The sequence below is a fragment of the Danio rerio genome, chromosome 8 (assembly GCF_049306965.1).
Source record: "Danio rerio strain Tuebingen ecotype United States chromosome 8, GRCz12tu, whole genome shotgun sequence".
Classification (NCBI taxonomy): domain Eukaryota; kingdom Metazoa; phylum Chordata; class Actinopteri; order Cypriniformes; family Danionidae; genus Danio; species Danio rerio.
In genome coordinates this window covers 15570509-15592450 of record NC_133183.1, presented here as the reverse complement: position 1 = coordinate 15592450, position 21942 = coordinate 15570509, and the positions used below count along the sequence as shown (strand labels likewise).

The window sequence follows — 21942 nt, the reverse complement described above, 5'->3', positions numbered from 1 at the left end:
ATCTTGGCCTATTTTAATGGAAGTCTATGGAATCAATTTGGGGGCGTGGCTTGTGAGCTTTATTATCATATTGAGATGCTCATTGGTTGTCTGAGTCAGATGAGCCATCCCCCAAGTCAATAGGACACTGCTATGCAAAGATATGCATGTAAGCATTTGATAGCACAGCTAACTACATTCTATAGGACAGTTGCTAGGGTGCAGTATGTGGTAGTTAGGGGTGTGGCTAGAAAGTTAAAAGGCCATCAGTGATTGGCTGCTGGCTAGACTGAGTTAAATGAGCTCAGCCATTAGTCTCTATGACAGTCTGATGCAGAGTTATGAGGTCACAAAGTTTGATCCCATGTTAAGTCAATGAGAGTCTTTTGTAATGGAAGTCTACGGGACAGTTGCTAGGGTGCAGTATGTGGTAGTTAGGGGTGTGGCTAGAAAGTTAAAAGGCCATCAGTGATTGGCTGCTGGCTAGACTGAGTTAATTGAGCTCAGCCATTAGTCTCTATGACAGTCTGATGCAGAGTTATGAGCTCACAAAGTTTGATCCCATGTTAAGTCAATGAGAGTCTTTTGAATGGAAGTCTACGGGACAGTTGCTAGGGTGCCATAAGTGGTTGCTAGGGAGTGGCTAGTAAGTCTAAAGGTCATCAGTGATTGGCTGCTGACTAGACTGAGTTGAATGAGGCCTGACTCTAGTCTGTAGGACAGTCTGATGCAGAGTTATGAGCTCACAAAGGTTGACTCAATGTTAAGTCAATGGCAGTCTTTTACAATGGAAGTCTATGGGACAGTTGCTAGGGTGCCAAAAGTGGTTGCTAGGGAGTGGCTAGTAAGTTTAAAGGTCATCAGTTATTGGCTGCTGGCTAGACTGAGTTAAATGAGCCCAGTTAGAAGTCTGTAGGAACGTCTGATGCAGAGTTATGAGGTCACAAAGTTTGACCCAATGTTAAGTCAATGGGAATTTTGGGAATTTTCCGGGTCGTTTTTCGGAAAACCGAAAGTCGGATCAGTCGGAAAAGATATAGCAACCCGAGTCAGACCAGTTTGAAGGTTTGACGAAAGTTTGAGGTATGAAGCTTGAAAGGGTTAGGAGGAGATAGACTTTAAAATTAGTCTCAGAAGAAAGAAGAAGAATAATAATAATAAGTTTAAGTGAGATAACAGTATGTTGGCTTTTCAAGCCACCATAATAACCACTTGTTACAACTGAGGTATGCCGAAGAGCATCTGAACGCACACAACACGTCCAACCACTGTACTCAAAGAGCTTCCACAGTCACCAAATCTCAATCCAAGAGCACCTTTGGGATGTGGTGGAATGGGAGATTCGCATCATGGATGTGCAGCCGTCAAATCTGCAGCAACTCCATGATGCTATCATGTCAACAAGAAACTAAAATCTCTGAGGAATATTTCCAGTATCTTGTTGAATCTATGCTACGAAGGATTAAGGCTTGAAGGCAAAAAGGGTCCAACCCGGTACCTAATAAAGTGGCCAGTGTGTGAATATAAATGTTTATAAAATCCCTTTTTCAAGCCAAATTTGAGGCAGACACTGAAATGCTATGTCTCAATCAGATAACAGGAGAATATGTATGACAATGGTTTGCGTTTGTGTGTAGGAGTGTGTTGGATCTATTCATGCATTTCTCAGCATGAAACCAACACTCGACGCACATGCCAGCGTGAGACATCTTATTTTTCGGTGTGTCTAGTGATTTTCAAAGCCATGTTTAATGAAGCCGAATGCTGCTATTATGCGCTCATGCAGCAGCAGCATCATCATTCACCTCTAGCTTTCCACACCATCACACCTGAACCCTCATCTATACCTCTGCATTCAAAAACACACATTACGCTCAACCCACATCAATGCAACCCACTGAACGCTGAAATTTAAACATGATCGTCTCTCTTCAATCCACTCGACGGTTGAATAATTTGCCATTCTGAGAACTTCATATCATGCACGTTCAGAGAAATTCACTTAACTGTACCTCTCAGAGTATGGTGTTTATGTATCGGTAGAGGCAGCGGGCGTTTTATTCGCTGACTCTAGTTTTGTTCCGCGGCTTTAAATGGCCCACGTCTATTGGGAGCTCACACTAGAATAACATTATTGCTTGACTTGCCTTTTGGTTGTTTCTGAGAAGGCAGAAAAAAAAGTTGCGCGGGAAATGCACAATGCAAAATCAGGCCTTTTTTAGAGCACAGTAAGCATAATTGAGTGTAATAGACTATGACGGCACGCTCACCTCGACATTACACCTTCTGCCAAGTAAAGATTAGGAGAGGGAACTGAAAAAACAGCATCTCGCTTTCCTTTGACAAATGCTATGAAGGACAGCGAGGAAGAAAGCATCAATAATGTCTGTTGGTCCCTAGTCTCAAACCTGAAAGTTGATGGGCAGCGTTTGACATGTTTTCATTCTGCCAATTTGCTTTCTAATGATAACTTATCATAAATTGTAATTAGGGCTGCATTATTGGAAAAATCTGACATTGTGATATTTTGTTTGTCTGCTAATTACAGTTAAAGGCTAAGTTATTCACCCTAAAAAAATATTTCTGCATTAATTTTTTGGTTAAATCAAATGAACTTTTCTTGTCATCATCATATGGAGAATGAATTAATTGCTTATCAAATCTGATCTTTATTTTGTAATTTATATTAGATTTAAATCAGGTGATTGTCTGGTCAATCCACGGCTTGATTTTCTTTCTCTGAAAGCATTTGAGAGTTTCATTGGCTGTGTTTTGGATCATTGTCTTAATGAAATGTCCACCCTGGTTTCATCTTCATCATCCTGATAATGTAGATATTGGACCGAAGCAGCGAATATTAATTTACAATGATGAAGGGCAGGGGGTTGCTGAAGAACTACTGAGAGATTTCAGCTGCTGTCTGGGCTTTCACTGCCTTTCTACACCTCCCTTTCTTCATGTGTTCAATGTTTTATCACACATAACGTAATTTGTAAACTAATTAGATTAGTTGCATATATGGATCTAGTTTGTTGTTGTAACATCTGGGGAAGATTTCAAGTCAACAGCACCTTAAGAAGTATGTTTTCTGAGAAGAATTGTAACATGTTCAATAATTATTTTCCCTCCTGTATTAAGTTAAGCTTCACATAACTTAAATGTAGGTAAAACCTGATTAACTTATAAAGATAAGTTAAAGTAACTTAAAAACATTTGTAGTCATGAATTGTCTTGTCATATCATTTTCTACAGTGTATTGTGAATTTTTCCATCTTTTCCACATATTTCCCATGTGCTGTTTAACAGAGCAAGAAATACCTCCACAGTTTTTCCTGTACTATATTTACTTCTAGAGAAATTGTTATTTTTTTAAGTTTGACTAAAATTAAAGCGGCGACGCCGTGGCGCAGTAGGTAGTGCTGTCGCAACTGGGTCAGTTCGCGTTTTTGTGTGGAGTTTGCATGTTATTACAGCGTTTGCCTTGGTTTTCTCTGGGTGCTCCGGTTTCCCCCACAGTCCAAAGACATGCCGTACAGGTGAATTGGGTAGGCTAAATTGCCCGTAGTGTATGAGTGTGTGAATGAGTGTGTATGGATGTGTTCCAGAGATGGGTTGCAACTGGAAGGGCATCCATGCATTAAAAAAAACAGATGCTGGATAAGTTGGCGGTTCATTCCGCTGTGGCGACCCAAGATTAATAAAGGGACTAAGCTGAAAAGAAAATGAATGAATGAAAAAAATAAAAGCATGATGGCGAAGTGGATCAGTGGTTAGCACCTCACAGCAAGTAGGTCGCTGGTTCGAGTCCCGGCTGGGCCAGTTGGCATTTCTGTGTGGAGCTTGCATGTTCTTCCTGTGTTCGTATGGACTTCCTCCGGGTGCTCATTGCAAAAACATGAGCTATAGGTGAATTGGTCGTAGTGTACAAGTGTGTGTAAATGAGAGAGTGTATAGGTGTTTCCCTGGACTGGGTTGTAATGTAAAATGTAATGTGTATTTATATAGCGCATTTATCGTTTTATTTAAGTTACAATCATGAGAGGGGTCTCAGCATCCAGTAGATGATGCGATGGAAGCCACAGGACAACGGTGCCAGTGTGATCATCACACACCGGCTATAGGTGGAGTGTAGAAACAGTGATACAGCTAATTTGTTTGATGGTGATGATTAGGAAGCCATGATGGTAAGGGCCGATGGAGGGACTTTAGCCAGGACACCGCGGTTACACCCCTACTTTTTACAAAAAGTGCCATGGGATTTTTAATGACCACAGAGAGTCAGAACCTTGTTTTAACGTCTCATTCAAAAGACGGCACCCACTGACAGTACAGTGTCCCCTTCACTTTTACTGGGGCATTAGGACTCAGATTACAGTTTGAGCGACCCCTGCTGGCATCACTAACACCACTTCAACAGCAACCTAGTTTTCCCATGTGGTCAGCTCTGCTTAGCTTCAGTGAGTAACTGGTCTTGGGCTGCAGGGTGATATACCTGTAGGTTGCAGCTGGAAGGGCATCCGCTGTGCAACACATATGCCGGAATAGTTGGCGGTTCATTCGGTAGTAGCGACCCCAGATAAATTAAGGACTAAGCCGAAGGAAAATGAATAAATAAATGAACGAATGAATGAATGAAATAAAAGCAGCTTCACAATTTTTTAAATCTATTTTTAATTAATAGCCTCCTTAAGGAATTAATTTTTTTCCATTTGCTTCACAATAAACACTGTTGATTAATGACTTGCGTAATTAACCTAAATTAATTAGGTTACAATTAATTAACCTAGTTAAGCCTGTTAAATTGGACTTTAAGCTGAAGACCAGTATCTTGCAAAACAACTAGTAAGATATATTAATCATGGCAAAGACAAAATAAGTTATTAGAAATGTTTAAAAAAGTTATGTTATACAGCACTCGGGAAATGTTATTGTAACAAAAGCCCCTTTCACACATACAGACCTTTCCGGAAAATTACCGAAAATTTTCCGGAAAGGTGTGTATGTGTGAACAGACCCTTTTTGAAAATACCGGTAAATTCGTTCTGGCTATTTTCCGGAAAGAGAAGTTGTAACATTACCAGTAATTTGCCGGAATGCTGCGCTGTGTGAACGCAGAAGGAAGATTGCCGGAAAGAGCACGTGCACATCTAGAACGTGCTGACGTGAGACCTCTACTTTAGCCAATCAGAACACTCAGATGCATTCCATCCGCACGGTTTGTGAGAATAAAAGCCTTTGAATATTTTTCCAGACACATTTAGCTGCTAGAAATTAGTCAGATCACGTTTATATGTTCATCTTAATGCCAACCGTGTAATTAATTATCGATACAATGCTTATGATAAGCTGTTGTTTACCTTCAAGCTTTGGGTGTGCTCGTGAAACAGCCCGTGAGCACCAGCACACACACATATTATGTACATCTCGACATGCGAAAGTGTTTCTCCATATGTTTTCATCGAAGTTGTTCACAATACTGATCCATCCACAGAGTTTGAGATGTAGTCAGATGTATACAAATACAAGCGTAGCTGTTTAGAGCTCATTTCTAGTTAATGATGTCAGAATTTACCAGTATGTTGGAATGGATTTGTGAATGCTCTTTTCCGGAAAAATTCCGTAACATCCTCGCCTGTGTGAACCGCGCTTTTTTGAATTTACCGGTAAAGTCGTTCTGGAAATTTTCCATATATTTACCGGTATCACTTTGAAAGGGGCTAAAGTTACAAGCACTGAAACTCTAACAGTATTCAGCTACAGAATTCGAATAATCAAATGTAGTATAACACAGAAAAGTCTTCATTGTATAAATAATAAAATAAAATGCATCTTTAATAAAGTTTTTACGAAAGTAAAATTGTACAATGTTTTGTGCCTGAATGCTTTAAACGGTCTTGAAATGTTCACACAGCCACAGCCCTTAAAAACACATGTACTGTAAGCAATGAACTTTTCCTCCATTATGATTAAACTTTATAATAACTTCACAAATCTGACATGTTCTGAACAGTGGGCCCTGCTCAACTCTAATCACAACTCAACATTCTACAAATTGCAATATTGATGCTGAAACAATCTATTGTGCAGCCCTAATTGTAAACAGAACCAACTAAGCTGCAGAAAATGGCTAGCATTGTGTAAACATGTATACTCGTGAATAATATGAACCCACGACCTTTCCAAGAGTCACGAATACATTAAAAACCATCTGGCGTAATTATGCAGATGGGAATTTGTGCATAACGTACAGTAGACCACAGCACATTACTCTGTGTGTAATCGTGCAACGTTCTCCTAACATTTTCCCAAGCCTTAGAGCTACAGAAACAGTGAGGCGTTTGTGTTGTGCCCAGCTGTATATTTGGCTCCAAGCATGATTTTGAGATTTAATTAATTCAACTTTCATCATAAAGCTTGATTGTGAAGTTTGAATATACCCCAGCAGTATTACTATCCGTTTTGGTAGTAATTAAAATGTTTAATGATTATCTTGGAGACACAGTCTGCTAACAAGATGACACTCGGCCCTAGGGTTAAGTTGTGTGGCTTAATTAAAAGTCCATGCAGTGATGTGGCCGAGTATATGATCCACATCTCTGTCTTCATGACAGCCCTTCATTAGGAACTTATTATAGGCAATAGTTTGAGCTTATTTATGTCACAGTTTGGAGCCATAATTACAACCCCGAAACTTGCAATCAGCTGTCACTGCCGTGGTAAGAGTTCATTTACAATTTGTGAACGAAGTTGGAATCAATCTCCTGGATAAACTTGGGTCAAATGCTGGATCTGTATCTTCATTTTCAACACACAAACACAGTGTTTAAGGCCAGGGCTATAGCAGTCACAGTTGTTACTCAGGATCAATGTCTGTATAGACACATAGATTAAAGTCTTGGCTACAAAAAATGCTATTGATCATTTCCACCACAGTCACTGCCCAGGAAAGAGAACAGTTCATTTAACACACACTCTTTTCTGACAACACGGCAAAATAGCTGGCAATGCTGCACATTATATGGGTATGCTGTTATAATGGAACTAGATATTGGACTTTAAAAAGTAGATAACCCTTTATTTTACAGTGTACTTAACCTTAAAATTCATCCAAATATTAAATGTCATACTAGAGCAGTTTCTGAATCCTCAAAGAACGTTTTATCAATCTAAAAAGAAACCTTTTCTATTACAAAAAAAAAAAAAAAAAGTTTTGTGGAATGGAAAGTTTTGTGGATTTTTGTGGAAGTTTTGTGGAAGCGGTTCGCTTTCACACTGCAAAGTTTCTAATCGGACCAAAAGAGCTAAAACAAGTCACGTGCGAGTAAACTGTCCTTACATTGGTCAGAGTGTCAGGGTTTATTTTGCAGCGTCCCGCTCAGCTGTCAGGAGAGGTGGTGGTTTGATGGTGATTGACAGGGTGCGCGCGCGACGTGTCTGAGGAGAGACACGGTAGGATGGGGTGAGAAGGGTGCGCGACGATGCCTATTTGAGGACTGGGAGAGAGACACGAGCTTACCGGGAGATCATCACTCGTTTGCGGGCATCCGGAGACTCGCGAAACTTCCCGCCCTACTCATAATTCTCTCTTCATATAGCCGTAAGCCTATTACATATCCATAAAACACTGTGATATAACCGGGCTCGGATCGGATCGCTTTCTCACTGCAATCGAACCGCTCCAGGGTTCATTTCAATCGAGCCGAGACCACCTCATTCAAACGATCTCGGAGCGATTACTTTGGCGCGGAACAGAGCGCGATTGCCCTGTTCACATATGCCAATCGAACCGCGCTAACTGGGCAAACGAGACACGTTCCGAAACAAAAGTGTAGGTGTGAAAGCACCCTTAATCAAAAAAAATTCTAAATAGTTATTTCTTTGCCACATTTTTTGAATTATGTGTCAAAACAAGCAAACCCTGGTTGTATACATGAAATTTTTTTTAAACAAACAAAAACAAACCAGCAAACACATATTGGTAAATAAAGTTTGGTTGAAAGTGTTTTTGAAATTGATTGTTATTGATTGGAAAGATCGACATATCAAAATTAAGACTTGTTTAAAAGGCTTTAAGACCTACAAGAAAAAATTTCTGTGAATTTAACACCTAATCTAGTTTTTAAACCGAGGTAAACCGAGGTCCTGACTCTCTGTAGTAATTAAAAATCCATGGCGCTTCTCGTAATAAGTATAGGGGTGTGACCCTGGTGTCCTGGCCAAATTCCCTCCATTGGCCCTTAATGAACATCGCCTACCAATCATCCCCATCCACAGAATTGGCTCTATTACAGTCTCTCCACTCCCCCTATAGCTGGTGTGTGGTAAGCGCACTGGCACCGTTGTCCTGTGGCTGCCATCGCATCATCCAAGTGAATACTGCACACTGGTGGTGGTGTGGAGAGACCCCCTCATGATTGTGAAGTGCTTTGGGTGTATGACCCTACACAACAAATATGCTACATTATTACACATTACATTACAAATTTAAGACATTTTAAGACTTAGTAGAAACCCTGTAAAGGTTCTTGGTGGAACTATCAATGACAGTACAAATGGTTATAATAAATAATGCATAATTATTAGGGCTGTACGAATAATTGCATTTATGATAATATAGTGATATTATAAAACTAGAATTTTTTATTTATTTATTTTCTTTTATTTATTTATTTATTTTTTTTAATCGCAGTCGTCACATGAGATGAGGGTAACACAGGCTTAAGTGGGAGCATCAGGTTATGGATTTCAGTATTTTCTTACAATGATAGGATGTCCTAAGTGTATATATAATATAGTCATTTAATGTAGTTTTATAATACAAGCATTGTAGTTGTCAAATATGAAGGGAAATAAAATAGTCTTTGAATGCACTTTCACTTTCCACTTTGACTTTTGCATTTGTTTACACGCAAAAATGAAAGTGAGTGAAAACCATTTTTGTTCACTGAACTACAGTAATGATATAAAAATAAAATAGGATAAAAATTACATGAAAAATATCTAACAAAATATAGACATTGCTTTACAATTATTTTAAATTAAAAATAGATGCAAGCAGGTTAATGAAATAGACTTTCAGTGAATATTTGCTTTTTACTTTGACCTTGGCTTAACATACAAAAATTGAAGTGATTAAAAACCATGTTTCTTTACTGAAATAGTGATATAAAAATAAATAGGATAAAATATACATATCAGATGAAAAACGTCCAACAAAAGTTAGACATGTTGGTTTACAAAGAATTGAAATTACTTTTTTTCTTTTTTTTCATTAAAATGCTTACAATAATTGGCTAATTTTCATAAATATTACTTTTTTTTTTCCAAATAAAACCTAAATGAAAGTAAGTCATTTTGCGATTAAATAAAATGAAAATAAGTTTGGGTTAAAATACTAAAATTGCAAACTACAAATTAGTACAGATCAAGTTAAAAAAACAAATGTACATAAAATGATCAAAAAACCACTCATTCTAAAATTAAAATAAATTATCAAAATAGTAATATAAAAATGAAAATAAAATGATAAAAAACTGGAGTACATACATATTTATGTGTTTAAACATGTACTTAAAAATGCATTGTTCCTGTGTGACAATTAGCTCAGCTTAATATCTATACTGAAATATACACAATCACAATAAGAGCAGTACATCTGTTCCAGACAGTCACATTCACAGGAACGCTTTCACAGCTTAAGCCAAACACATCATCACTGACATGCTCATCTAACATGCTAATCCCAACACATTTAGACAGATTATCAGCTCCTCAGATTATCAAAGGAGGGTGAAGGGTCACTTTCTACAGTCAATCTACACCTTCTCTCAGAGGAGCGTCAATTGATTTTAAAACATCGACTCAAGTGGTTTTTGGACGCTTTCATCTCCTCGTTGTGAAGGTAAGCTGAAAAGAAACAATGTATTGTATAGTGAATAGAGTTGTAGTGTTACTTTGTGTAAATACTTTATACTTTTTAACTGTTGCAAAAAATGACGCATTTAAATTAAATGTAATTTTTGCTGATTAAAATAAGTTAAATAAAAAAAGTTCAGTTCAACTTCAGGCAACATTTTCAGCTTTTAGTTTGAGTGACCAAAACTACAGAAAATATTTTTTTAATTGTTATAAAGATTAAATAAATAAATTACAAAAAAACTTAAAAGTTAGACACTCTGGTTTGCAAATAGGTGAAATTTAAGTTTAAAAAAAAACAAAAACTACTGAAAATCATTTTTGAAATACAGATAAATAACATAATTATGAGGTCTTGTAATGATCTAAAATGTAAATAATAAAATTTAAATAAAAAAATATTAAATTAAACAATTCCAAACAGATATTAATAAAATAATGTTTGTTAATTTAAAAAACAATCAAATAAAACAAATATTATAGCAAAAGCATACACAGCAATGAACTGAAATTAAAACATGCTTAAAGGTGCAGTAGGTGATCTACCGAAATGCAAACATTAGCATAATAGTATTGAAAACACAGTCCCTCCCTGACAGTAGACAACCCATCAGATCATGTCATTCACCAGTTAGAAAACTTTATAATACTTCAATTCAGAATAAAAAACTGTATTATATCTAGCTTATTTTCATTTGTGTAGCAAGCAAAACTCATAGTGTGCAATATTTCACTTACAATATTAAGTGTGCATAGTGTGCAATGTTACTTACATGTTATTTCAGACCGAATATTTAGAGTAGCGGTAAACAATGTAGGGTAAAGTCTAGATCGGATATGCAGCTGGCCGCATATAGCAGCATTTTTTTATGACACTGTATAACAATAAATAATATTTTTACAGTACTGTGACGGTTGGGTTTAGGGTTGGGGTAGACATTAAAAAACACACTTTATTGGGTAATTAAATAGATAGCATAAATAATACTCGATACAACTACTGTTTTTATGTTACTGTGACGGTTGGGTTTAGGGTTGGGGTAGGCATTAAAAAACACACTTTATTGGGTATTTAAATAGATAGCATAAATAATAATCGATACAACTACTGTTTTTATGTTACTGTGACGGTTGGGTTTAGGGTTGGGGTAGGCATTAAAAAACACACTTTATTGGGTATTTAAATAGATAGCATAAATAATAATCGATACAACTACTGTTTTTATGTTACTGTGACGGTTGGGTTTAGGGTTGGGGTGGACATTAATAAAATACAATTATTGGGAAATTTAATAAATAATATAAATAATCCTCTTTAACTTCCAGCCACAATCGTATCCGATCTAGCAACAACCACAATATAGGAACTGTGTCGCAGTTTGTCATTGTTCAAAAATGAACCAATGCGAATATAAAACCAGGCAGAATAGTGCTATTTACTTATGTTTTGTTGTTAAACTAAATAAAAAGCTACATTATCAATGCTGTAAAAGGACCTTATGAAACTGAAAATAGTCACATCAATCTTTCAACAGTAGATTTCAATTGCTGAACGACCCTTCTGTGCATATAACCCATTCATAATACAACACAATCTACATCAACTTTGAGTGACTGAAATAGTTTTAAATGTTGGCGGGAATAGCCTAGTGGTTCCTGCATCGACACATAACACCAAGATGCTCACCCAAGATGCTCAAAATGAACGACCCGAGTTCATTTCCCAGCACGAGGTCCTTTGCCGATCCTTCCCTTATCTCTGCTCCCACACTTGCCTGCCTGTAAAATCTCCACTGTCCTATCCCAATAAAGTCCTATCCCCCCCAAATAAAAAAATAAAAATAAATAAAGGGTAGTTTTAAACAACATTATCTGTCTAAAAGAAATACTTCAGCAAGCAAAAGTAACTCTGATTCAGTATTTTAAAAAGTTTGATTCAGCATTTATTTTTAACGCTGTCACTCTCTCATGTGCACATTGTACGCACAAACGGTAGTTCTGTCTGCATGAACAGGGGTGCTGATGTACAAATCTACATTTGTTGACAGACAGTTTAGGCTACTTATCAGAATTGTGGGAATTATCTGCCTGAGAAATTTTAATTGGGTGAACATTTTTCAGTCTTATGCCTGAATATAAAAACACATATAAATACATTTAGATCATTTACTTTAATCATTACTATTGGACTATGACGAGACTTTCAACCAGCACAACAAAATATGTTTCTGAAGACAATCAACTACAGCACCTTTAAGTACAAAAACATAAAAAGACATTTTAATTATCTGAACACAGCTCAAATAAACCCGAATATCTACAGCTGCAAAGACCAAATTAACTTCATTAACATCCCAAACAACAAAGCACGTTCAACAGCAACATATCAGACACACATTGACAGCCAAAGCTGCAATCTCTTTCAAAAGCTCTGCTGTATTAGTACAGAAACCGACAAGGAGAGAAGCCATCAGACGGCAATTACTGAAACAGACTCGGGGAATAATTACAGTAATGTCGAGCGCATGAATGACAGCCATAGAGAAGTGATGGGCCTTTGAATGCAGTCAGTCAGAAGTAAAGTTGTGTCTGGATGTAAACACAGCAGCTGATGGTGGATTGTCAAGTCGAGCAAGATAAATCCCATCGCCGCGTGCCCGTAATGGCAAAGGAGGGGGTCGGCCTCATTTCAGTGCCATGACACAAAATCGGTAATGGGGATCGATCGCGCCAGTCTGAGCGCTCCATGGGTATTGTTCTGTGGCTTGTTTTCTGATGTAACCCAGGAAAGTTCTTGCAATCTATGATTGATCTAGTGCCAAAGGCCTTGTGATGGATCTCACGAGGAGACCAACACAAGACAAGGCACACAATGATGAACAACGGGCCCCCGAGTAAACGTTTTATACTGTACATGTGGCCGCGCTCATACACGGCCCTCCAATAGAAATTAGTACTTTTGTTCAGCAGGGACATGTTAAATTGATCCAAAGAGACTTTGGCATTGTTGCAAAAGATGGTTTTCAAGTAACTGCAGCTGACACTGAAGACTGGAGTAATGATTGATGAATAGACCCAATCTCAGTACATTTTTTTTTACCCTTACTTCTTCCCTTTGGCCCTTGAGTGTGGAAGGGAAGGGTCTCAAAATTTAGCCCTAAGAAATGGGACACCACTGTAACCTGCACACGTCATCATATTGCGATCTATTACTTCATATGACATTAACAAGTGGCTGATGTAGTTATTCAAGGTGCGCTATTTTTTTAAAAATTTATCTTCTTGAAATCACCGAAGGCAACGATGTTATGTTATCATAACGATATGATATTGCAGTAAGCTGGTAACTGTACTGTGCATTTACACTGTGGTCATATTAGTCTATGCACACACAGGAAAACAACAACAATAGCCCCTTTCACACAGTGATACCGGTAAATATCCGGAAAATTTCCGGAACGACTTTACCGGTATATTCAAAAAAGCGCTGTTCACACAGGCGAGGACGTTACGGAAATTTTCCGGAAAAGAGCATTCACACATCCATTCCAAAATACCGGTAAATTCTGACATCATTCACTACAAATGAGCTTTGAACGGCTGCGCTTGTATTTGTAAACATTTGACTATAAATTACAAACTCTGTGGATGATCAATATTGTGAACAACTTTCGCAGGACCACTTTCGCATGTCGAGATTCATAATATGTGCGTGTGCAGGCGCTCACAGGCTGTTTTCACAGGCACACGCAAAGCTTGAAGGTAAACAAACAACGGCTTATCATAAGCATCTCATCGATGATTATTTACACAGTTGGCATTAAGAAGAACATATAAACGTGATCTGACTAACTTCTAGCAGCTAAATGTGTCTGGAAAAATATTCAAAGGCTTTTATTCTCATGAACCGCGCGGACGTAAACGCGTCTGAATGTTGTGATTGGCTAAAGCAGGCGTCTCACGTCAGCACGTTCTAGACGTGCACGCGCTTATTACGGTAATCTTCCTTCTGCATTCACACAGCGCAGCATTCCGGCAAATTGCCGGTAATGTTACAACTTCTCTTTCCGGAAAATAGCCAGAACGAATTTACCGGTATTTTCAAAAAGGACCTGTTCATACATACAACCTTTCCGGAAAATTGCCGGCAATTTTCCGGAAAGGTCTGTATGTGTGAAAGGGGCTAATGTTATACCAGACTAGGGCTGGGCGATTAATCGAAAAGTAATCGAAATTCAGATCCTATAATCGATCAAATGTTTTCTATGTCAGTTTATTCAATTACTTTCCCTACCATGTGTGGAGTCATGGGATCCCACTCTCTTAAGCCTTATTTATACTTATTATGATTTATACTTATTATATTTTCATGATATTATACTTGCACGTGTACGGTTCAGCACAGCCTTCGTATACTCGCGCACCTCTCAAAGAAATGTAACATCACACTGACGTGTAGTGCTAGCTTTGTGATTTGGTCGGTTTGGTAGCAGTAACAAGCGTGGGCGTTGCGGAGAGCTGCGTTTTAGGCAATGTGTGTTTTAATTTCAGTAGTTCAGTGTGGATGTTCAATAAATAATCATAGATAGTAGATAGTGTGTGTTTTTACTTCAATTATTTTAAATCAAGTTATGCACCCTTCAGTCAAAAATCTCTTGTAATATTTGCTGTACAAAACTTGTCAATGAGCTAGGTAGGGCAAAAAAATTAAATAAATACATTAAATAATCGTTAATTAATCTTAAACGAGTTTTCAATCAATTAATACTGTAGTTTTAGGCCAAATCGCCCTGCCCTACAGACACCGTAAAACATAACCAGACTTTTCTAACAGGGTATTCAAGTGTAACTGTGTGTCAGATGTGAAAGTATGTTGTGGGATTACTATACAGGAGTTATTATTATGGATTATAAATAGCTAAATTTTGCTTTTTTTTAAAGTTTTTTTTTTTAAACACGACGGTTAAACACAAACGCGGTTATGAATATATTAAAACGAAATTACAATTTTTGTACCCCTTAGATTCTGGAGTGTTCCTGAAAAATCTCCATTTCAAGGGCTATCTAGCGCTTCCTCTTAGCCCTACGCCTTCAAGCTGAAGAGAACTGGGACAAGGGGAAGGGCTAAGGGGTAGAATTGGGATTGAGCCTTACTGTTTATAGTTGACTAAAACTGCAAATTCTGATGGTCGGAGGATCATATTTTAATGTACACGTCTCAAGTAAGTTCATTGCACAATTTGTTGAACACTGTCATATACGACACAATTTTGTGACCTGATGAAGCAAATGTATGGAATTCTGTGCAACAAACATGGACAGAGGAAGACAATGCTCTCAAAGTTTTCACAACCACTCTCTCTCTCATAACAACTATTGATACGAGCCGTAAATGTTTGCTATGCAAAACATACAAGTTCTTTTTCAGCTCTGGAAAGCCATGATGCCTGGTCATCGTTTTTGTGAATTATTAAGCCTAGTCTATGGCAAAGACTACAGATGTACAAAGATGTAAATTGCAACACTCAGTTTGGCCGCCATAGCAAAGGATGTCGTGGCTTCCAGTCAGATTAGTCAGTTGTCAATCTTAATAGCTTTGGGAGAGGGGTTTGTACAAGTTTGATTGTTTGTTAAGTTAATCCTTGTCATTTGACAACTAATGCATTTTTGCCCTGCTTACAACAAGAAAAATGACATCCCATCACATATTGTGTATTTTATTATATTTATTATACATAAATCATATTAAATCATAAATTTTACTATACATAAAATAATTTTACTGACTCAAATCTTTTGATGGTTGATCTTTTGGTAGTTTATGTATGTTTTTTTTTAGATTGTCTAGACTTTCAGTTGAGTCAGAAAAAGAAAAAGGTATGTTTAAACTTTTATAACCAGTATATAACCCATACTTAATGCATATTCTTACTGACATTTTGTATGTTTAGTAAGACATTGAACACACAACTCACCTCCATTATATGCAGCCTATTAGTTTCTAAATATCATATCTACAGAAGCCAGTTTTATAATATATATATATATATATATATATATATATATATATATATATATATATATATATATAAAGCAAGTCATCATCATCATCATCATTTTCATCTGGTTATCCGGGGCTGGGTCGCGGGGGCAACAGTCTTAGAGAGATCTACAGACTTCCCTCTCCCCAGACACTTTTTCCAGCTCCTCCGTGGTGTTCCTAGGCAAGCCGAGAGACTTGGTCACTCCAGCGTGTCCTGGGTCTTCCCCGAGCCCTCCTCCCAGTAAGAGTTCGCCCTGCCACCCTTTGAAGAAAACTCATTTCGGCTACTTGTATCCGAAATCTTGTCCTTTGGGTCATGACCCAAAACTCATGACCATAGGTGGGAGTAGGAATGTAGATTGAGAGCTTTGCCTTTCGGCTCAGCTCCTTCTTTACCACAACAGACTGGATTACTGCTGTCACTGCACCAATCCGCCTGTCAATCTCACGCTCCATCCTTCCCTCACTCGTGAACAAAACCCCAAGATACTTCAACTCCTCCACCTGGGGTAAGGACTCTCCTCCAACCTGGAGATTGCAAACCACCTTTTTCTGGTGAAGCACCATGGCCTCGGACTTGGAGTTGAACGACATCGTCTGCGAATAACAGAGATGAAATCCTGTGGTCCCCGAACCAGACCCCCTCCAGCCCAAGGCTGCACTTTGAAATTCTGTCTATAAAAATTATGAACAGAATTTGTGACAAAGAGGAAGCCCTGCCGTTGCCCGACATGCACTGGAAGCAAGTCTGACTTAATGCCGGCAATGTGAACCAAACTCCTATGAAGCAAGTAATTGTAATAAATCTGCAAATTCACCTCAAATTCACACACCATAAATTATAATTGCAATCACAAGATAATGAAGCATTATTCACAAAATAGCCATACTTAGAGATATTGTTGTTATTATGATAAACTCAAACTGCAAGATACAGTCTATATTTGAACTTCCATGTAGATCTCATATATAAACAGCTAAAATAATTAAGCTTTTAAAGCCTTCGGTTTTTAATTAGACTTCTACATCATCTTCAATATATCTACGACTTATTAAATAACTATACAAATACATAACATTAAACTAAAATGCCATTTTATAACATTAGAAAAGTAACAAAAGTTATCAAAGTTCTAACACAAGCATGACATCAATAAAATGCCGGTGCCCTAATGATTCTATTCAGCATTCACCTGTCAGACAGTAAGACAAAGCCATCTGAAAGCCTGTATCTGATGCCCTTGGCTGGGATAGAAATCTCAATGGGATTTAGTCTTTCTAGGTGCGAAAGATTTTTATCTATGAAGGTCCACCTTTGATTTAATCTGCATCTGTCAGGTGCAGTCATATTCGAAAGGCCAGCTCAGGAAAAAAAAAAAAAACTATACTTTATGAACTTTACTTATTTAGAAAAGTGCACAAATATCACTCTTTCCATGACTCCAGCAAACTCATGTCATTTCAGAAGTAATTGCTTTCTGTGTATCACAACGTGCATCAAAAAGTGTTGATATCTTATAATTAGGAGTAAAAAAAACTGAGCAGTCTGGTCAATTTTTGGCTCAGCACAGCTTTCACTCTCTTACACAATTCTATCAGTTTATCCATAATTATCCCCATACTCCTCTGCTAAATTATTCTAATTAGAGGAATTAGGAGCTAAAATTGCTTGTGTCAACCTGCTGATTGACAGCAATTGGTCACTTAGTTTAATAACTCTTGTAGATTAGCCAGGCAGGTTTTTCCTCTTGGTGAGTGTCACTGGTGCGCTGAAATAGACTCAGCAAATTACCCGGAGCAGAAGGAGCCCACGTTCTGTTTTAAGTACATTTCATCTCATATGAATAATCTGTTTGCTGTGACTGTGTGCCATGAAGACTTTAAGTAATTAGGGATTTTCTAAAGTAGGCATTTATTTAACATTTTCTTTTGATTTAAATTATTGAACCAACATACAAATTTATCAAAGTCAGTTTTTTTATTGCACACTAAATATGATAAGAATTACACCAGAAGGTTGCTTTTTTTAAAGTTCAAGTATTGGTCAACTCATTTTAGAGATATTATTCAAATAAGTGATATTAATTTATAGATTCATAAAAAATTAAAGCTTCCACAAAGACAATTGTGTCATCATTTACTCAACCTTCATTGGTCGTATAACAGTTTGAGTTTCTTTTTTCTGTTAAACACAAAACAAGTTTTATTGAAAAAAGCTCAAATACTATAACCATCGATTTCCATAGTGGTTATTTTTTATGAATGCTTCTAATTTTTTTTCAAAATATTTTCTTTTGCGTTCAACAAAAAAGCAAACTCTTAATGGTTTGGAACCACTTGAAGGTGAGTAAATGGCAACACAACCCATGGCAATTCTTAACTTTTTTTAAACTCATTTTTAATAACCTAGGCGCAAAGTCTAAAGTGCAGGGTGCAAAAGCATTAAGGGCCTGTCCGAATCCACTAGCTATTTTAAAGACAGAAAAATACGCTCTGCGCCCAGGCGAATGGTCTAACAGGGTTTTGCTTATTCTATTAATGAATAAGCCAATCAGAGTCTCATCTCCCATTCCCCATAAGAGTCAGTTGCGTTGCACCATAGCACGTTTGCTATTTATATGGCAGACTTTGTAAGTGGAAAAATTGAACGTTTCACTAGCAAGAAAACACTTAAACAGACCATCTGTAGTGTGAGGATAAAGAATGAGCCTCTTCCATCCGGCCTCTTTACTTTCTCTTTCATTTTCTCTTTTTCGTGGCTAAGGAAACAGTGTTGTACGCACTCCACTGAAGACATCCATTAACCTACATATTTAATTTAGTTTGTTAAGCACAAAGATTTGTTTTAAAACTATTTATAAATTCAGTTCTCATTTTCCATCAAACGAATAAATGAACAATAACAACGAAGTGTGTTCAAAAAAGTTTTATTCAAACACACGTTCTATGTCTCAAATGGTCCAAATCCTGACAGGTGGGCAAATCTAAGCTTGTTTTTAATAAAACAAATATAAATAAATATGCATATAATAAATACTACTACTAAAAATTCTAATAATAACATTATACAAAAGCAAGTTTTAATAATAAACTGAAAAAAGCCCTCGAGGCATAGGCATAGACATAGAGGTTTTTATATTCATGTAGAAAATTAGAATTTTTGTACTATTTTAATCCTTTCAATATTTTTCATTTGTAAAGGTATAAGCGAGGCGCACAACAGGCAAACAACTGATGAGTTCTGTGTTGGACTTAAGATCTTTCAGCCGGTCAACAATGTGCCTTAACACACCACTTTTCTAAACCGGAACACCCATGAGTCCACAAAGTGGCGCAAATGTGTTTACCATTTAAACAACGAGGCGGAAAATGGGAAAATTACTGTTGTGCTGGTCTGAAAATAGCAACATGTCAGGCCAAACACATCTTGCGCCTTATTGCACCAGGTGTATGATTGGGCCCTTAGTGGCTAATTCGTATGAATTTGTACGATATCATCAGGACAATTTTATTACAATTGGCTTATCCCCCAATGACGATTGGGTTTAGGGGTGGGGTTTAATGTCATGCCTCCTTTCTAAAATCATACATTTTCGAACGACTAAATTTGTACAAATTAGTTACGTTGTATAAAATAGTTACGTTTCCTCGTGAGATCAGGCTGGTAAATTTATATTTTTGGGTTAAGCGAAACTTTCTTTTTATTTAAAAAAGGCTATGAGGAGAATCACAAAATTTCAAAATTCGGATTCAAAGCAGTCAACTTATTTTTACAAATCTGAAAGTGACCAAACCAAATAACCTCTTTTTACATTTCACTTCATGCAATTCTTAGTAAAATCATCGGTAATGTAATTTTTGGCAGGTATTCCGCTGTTGTATGACATTATTCATTCATTTTTCTTCAGCTTAGTGTCTATTTCAGGGGTTGCCACAGCGGAATGAACCGCCAACTACTCCAGCATATGTTTTACACAGTGCTTCCAGCTCCAACCCAGTACTGGAACCATACACACTCATTCACACAAGGCCTGTCACAATAAGTCATACTTGTTGTTGTCATAGAAATGATTGCGATAAGTGTTGTTATTGTCATTTTAAGACCAAAGCATGTCTGTGTTTATATATATAATTACACAAAAGCATATAAATAGTCATAAACAAATTCAAGGGACAAAAACGACATGTAAATGTACAGGTAAAATGGCTTTATTCCTGAATCATCACTTTTCTGGAAGTGGACAGCAGATGAACCAAGCTCATTTGGACATCTCTTCTAAACCTGTCAGTAGTTTTCAGGAAGTTGAAGATTGATCGTCTCCAATGAAGATTAGGTGAGATGACAGAAGCTGTGCAATCAGCTAAACTTTTGAAGACATTTCATTTTTAGGTAATCATGTTGAAGGATATGTATTGTGTCGCCAAAAATGATTGAAGTCATATTCATGTATTGCACGATATGTCGATATATTGAATATTGTGACAGGCCTAATTCACACACACTCATACACTACAGCCAATTTAGTTCATCCAATTCAAGTAAAGCGAATGTCTTCGGATTGTGGGGGAAACCGGAGCACCCGGAGGAAATCCACGTGAACACAGGGAGAACATGTACACTCCACACAGAAATGCAGGGACTCAAACCAGCGACTTTCTTGCTGTGAGGTGACAGTGCAAACCCCTGAGTCACCGTGCCACCATGTATGACATTACTTTAAACCAATAAATAGATGAGAACAGAGTAGGATCAAAACGTAGGAGCATGCGAAATAAATGTTTTCACATGAATGATTAGCTCATTTTGAATTCATGCTTGTTGCTTGTAAGAAGCCATTGACAATTTTGCTTCTAATGACTTGTTTGATGGGCAGAGGACAGACAGGGGTTCACTGGTTTGCATGGGCATATTAAACTGTTGATTATAATTTATAGGCTGTCTGGTGCGCCTGTCGGCCTCCATTGTAATCTAATTCAGCGTTTGGAGGAACAGTCCGTCCTCTTGGATCAGCCGCTAGCATGCGTTTGATTATGCCGCATGTCCTTCTCTTCAAACAGAAGCCTTTCTACAAAGCGAAAACAATCGCATCAAAACGCTGCCATTTGGAACGGTCATTGTAATTCCAGTCTATGACCTTTCTGACTATTATGCTAGAAAGCAACCCAATGGGCATTTTTTCAACTGGAATCAGGCCTCTGCCCAACCACTGAACTCAAGGGCAAAACAGGTTGAAGTAACTAAGCTGGAAAGCTGATGTTGTGTTTTACGCATGTCAGAATCACTAGACTGTGCACGGCTTCATGAATGTTACATTACAACTTATGTAACTACAATGTCAGTGTGGAAGAAGAGGCGAACGAGCTGAGCAACAGCTTCTCTGAACATCTAAAAATCTCCCCTTTCTTCTTGTTTTCTACTAGTATGTCTCAGAGGAGTAGAACGTCTTCAAAAGAAAGGTACAGGTCGCATCTGAATCAATACTTGCATCGTGACATGATGTGCGGTTTGGTCACTACTGATCTTCTCTCTTTCTAACAGCAGCTCTGGTCCTTCATCTTCATCAGACACTCCTCCTCCACGCTCCGCGCTCCGCAACTCCTCCAAAGACTCAAAAAACTCTGGCCACAGGGGCTCATCTGACAGCCAAGGACGCCGCGGAAGCAGAACATTCAGCCAGAACTCAGCTATTGCTGCAGCGTATACGCAGTATCTCAATTCTCTATTTGGACAGGTGAGTTAGAGAAGAGCTGTTGATGATTTCTTAAGGGTTTTGTCAAGAGATATACATCTATATGCATTGAGTGAGTCATTTTAATACTTGGAAAAACATCAGTGTGTTGACATCTAGGAAAATCTTAAAGGGATGTGCTCGATCAGGCCAAACATAATAGAAAAAGTCCAAAATCTCAGCACTATGCCACTTTAGCTCTCAAAAGACTTTTTTAATTGAAGAACGTTTCAACCTACAAGGTTGATGAAGACCTGATGAAGACCTTGTAGGTTG

The 21942-nt window shown here is 37.6% G+C and overlaps 2 protein-coding genes across 17 annotated transcripts in view; one reads left to right on the top strand and one right to left on the bottom strand.

Moving 5' to 3' along the window:
- doc2g (double C2-like domains, gamma) overlaps positions 1 to 21942 on the bottom strand; it is a 169660-nt gene that overhangs the window by 127848 nt on the left and 19870 nt on the right. The gene's annotated exons all lie outside the window — the stretch shown is intronic.
- cabp4 (calcium binding protein 4) overlaps positions 9733 to 21942 on the top strand; it is a 28664-nt gene continuing 16454 nt past the window's right edge. The window contains exons 1-3 of one of the 5 annotated variants that reach the window (XM_005166913.6): positions 9733 to 9880; positions 21359 to 21394; positions 21480 to 21669. In XM_005166913.6, the coding sequence (XP_005166970.1) occupies positions 21360 to 21394; positions 21480 to 21669 (225 nt within the window). In that variant the 5' untranslated portion in view covers positions 9733 to 9880; position 21359. Of the gene's footprint in view, positions 9881 to 21233; positions 21395 to 21476; positions 21670 to 21942 lie in introns of those variants that run through there. The other 4 variants (NM_001328057.1, XM_021478326.3, XM_021478325.3 and 1 more) reach the window with 4 other exon arrangements.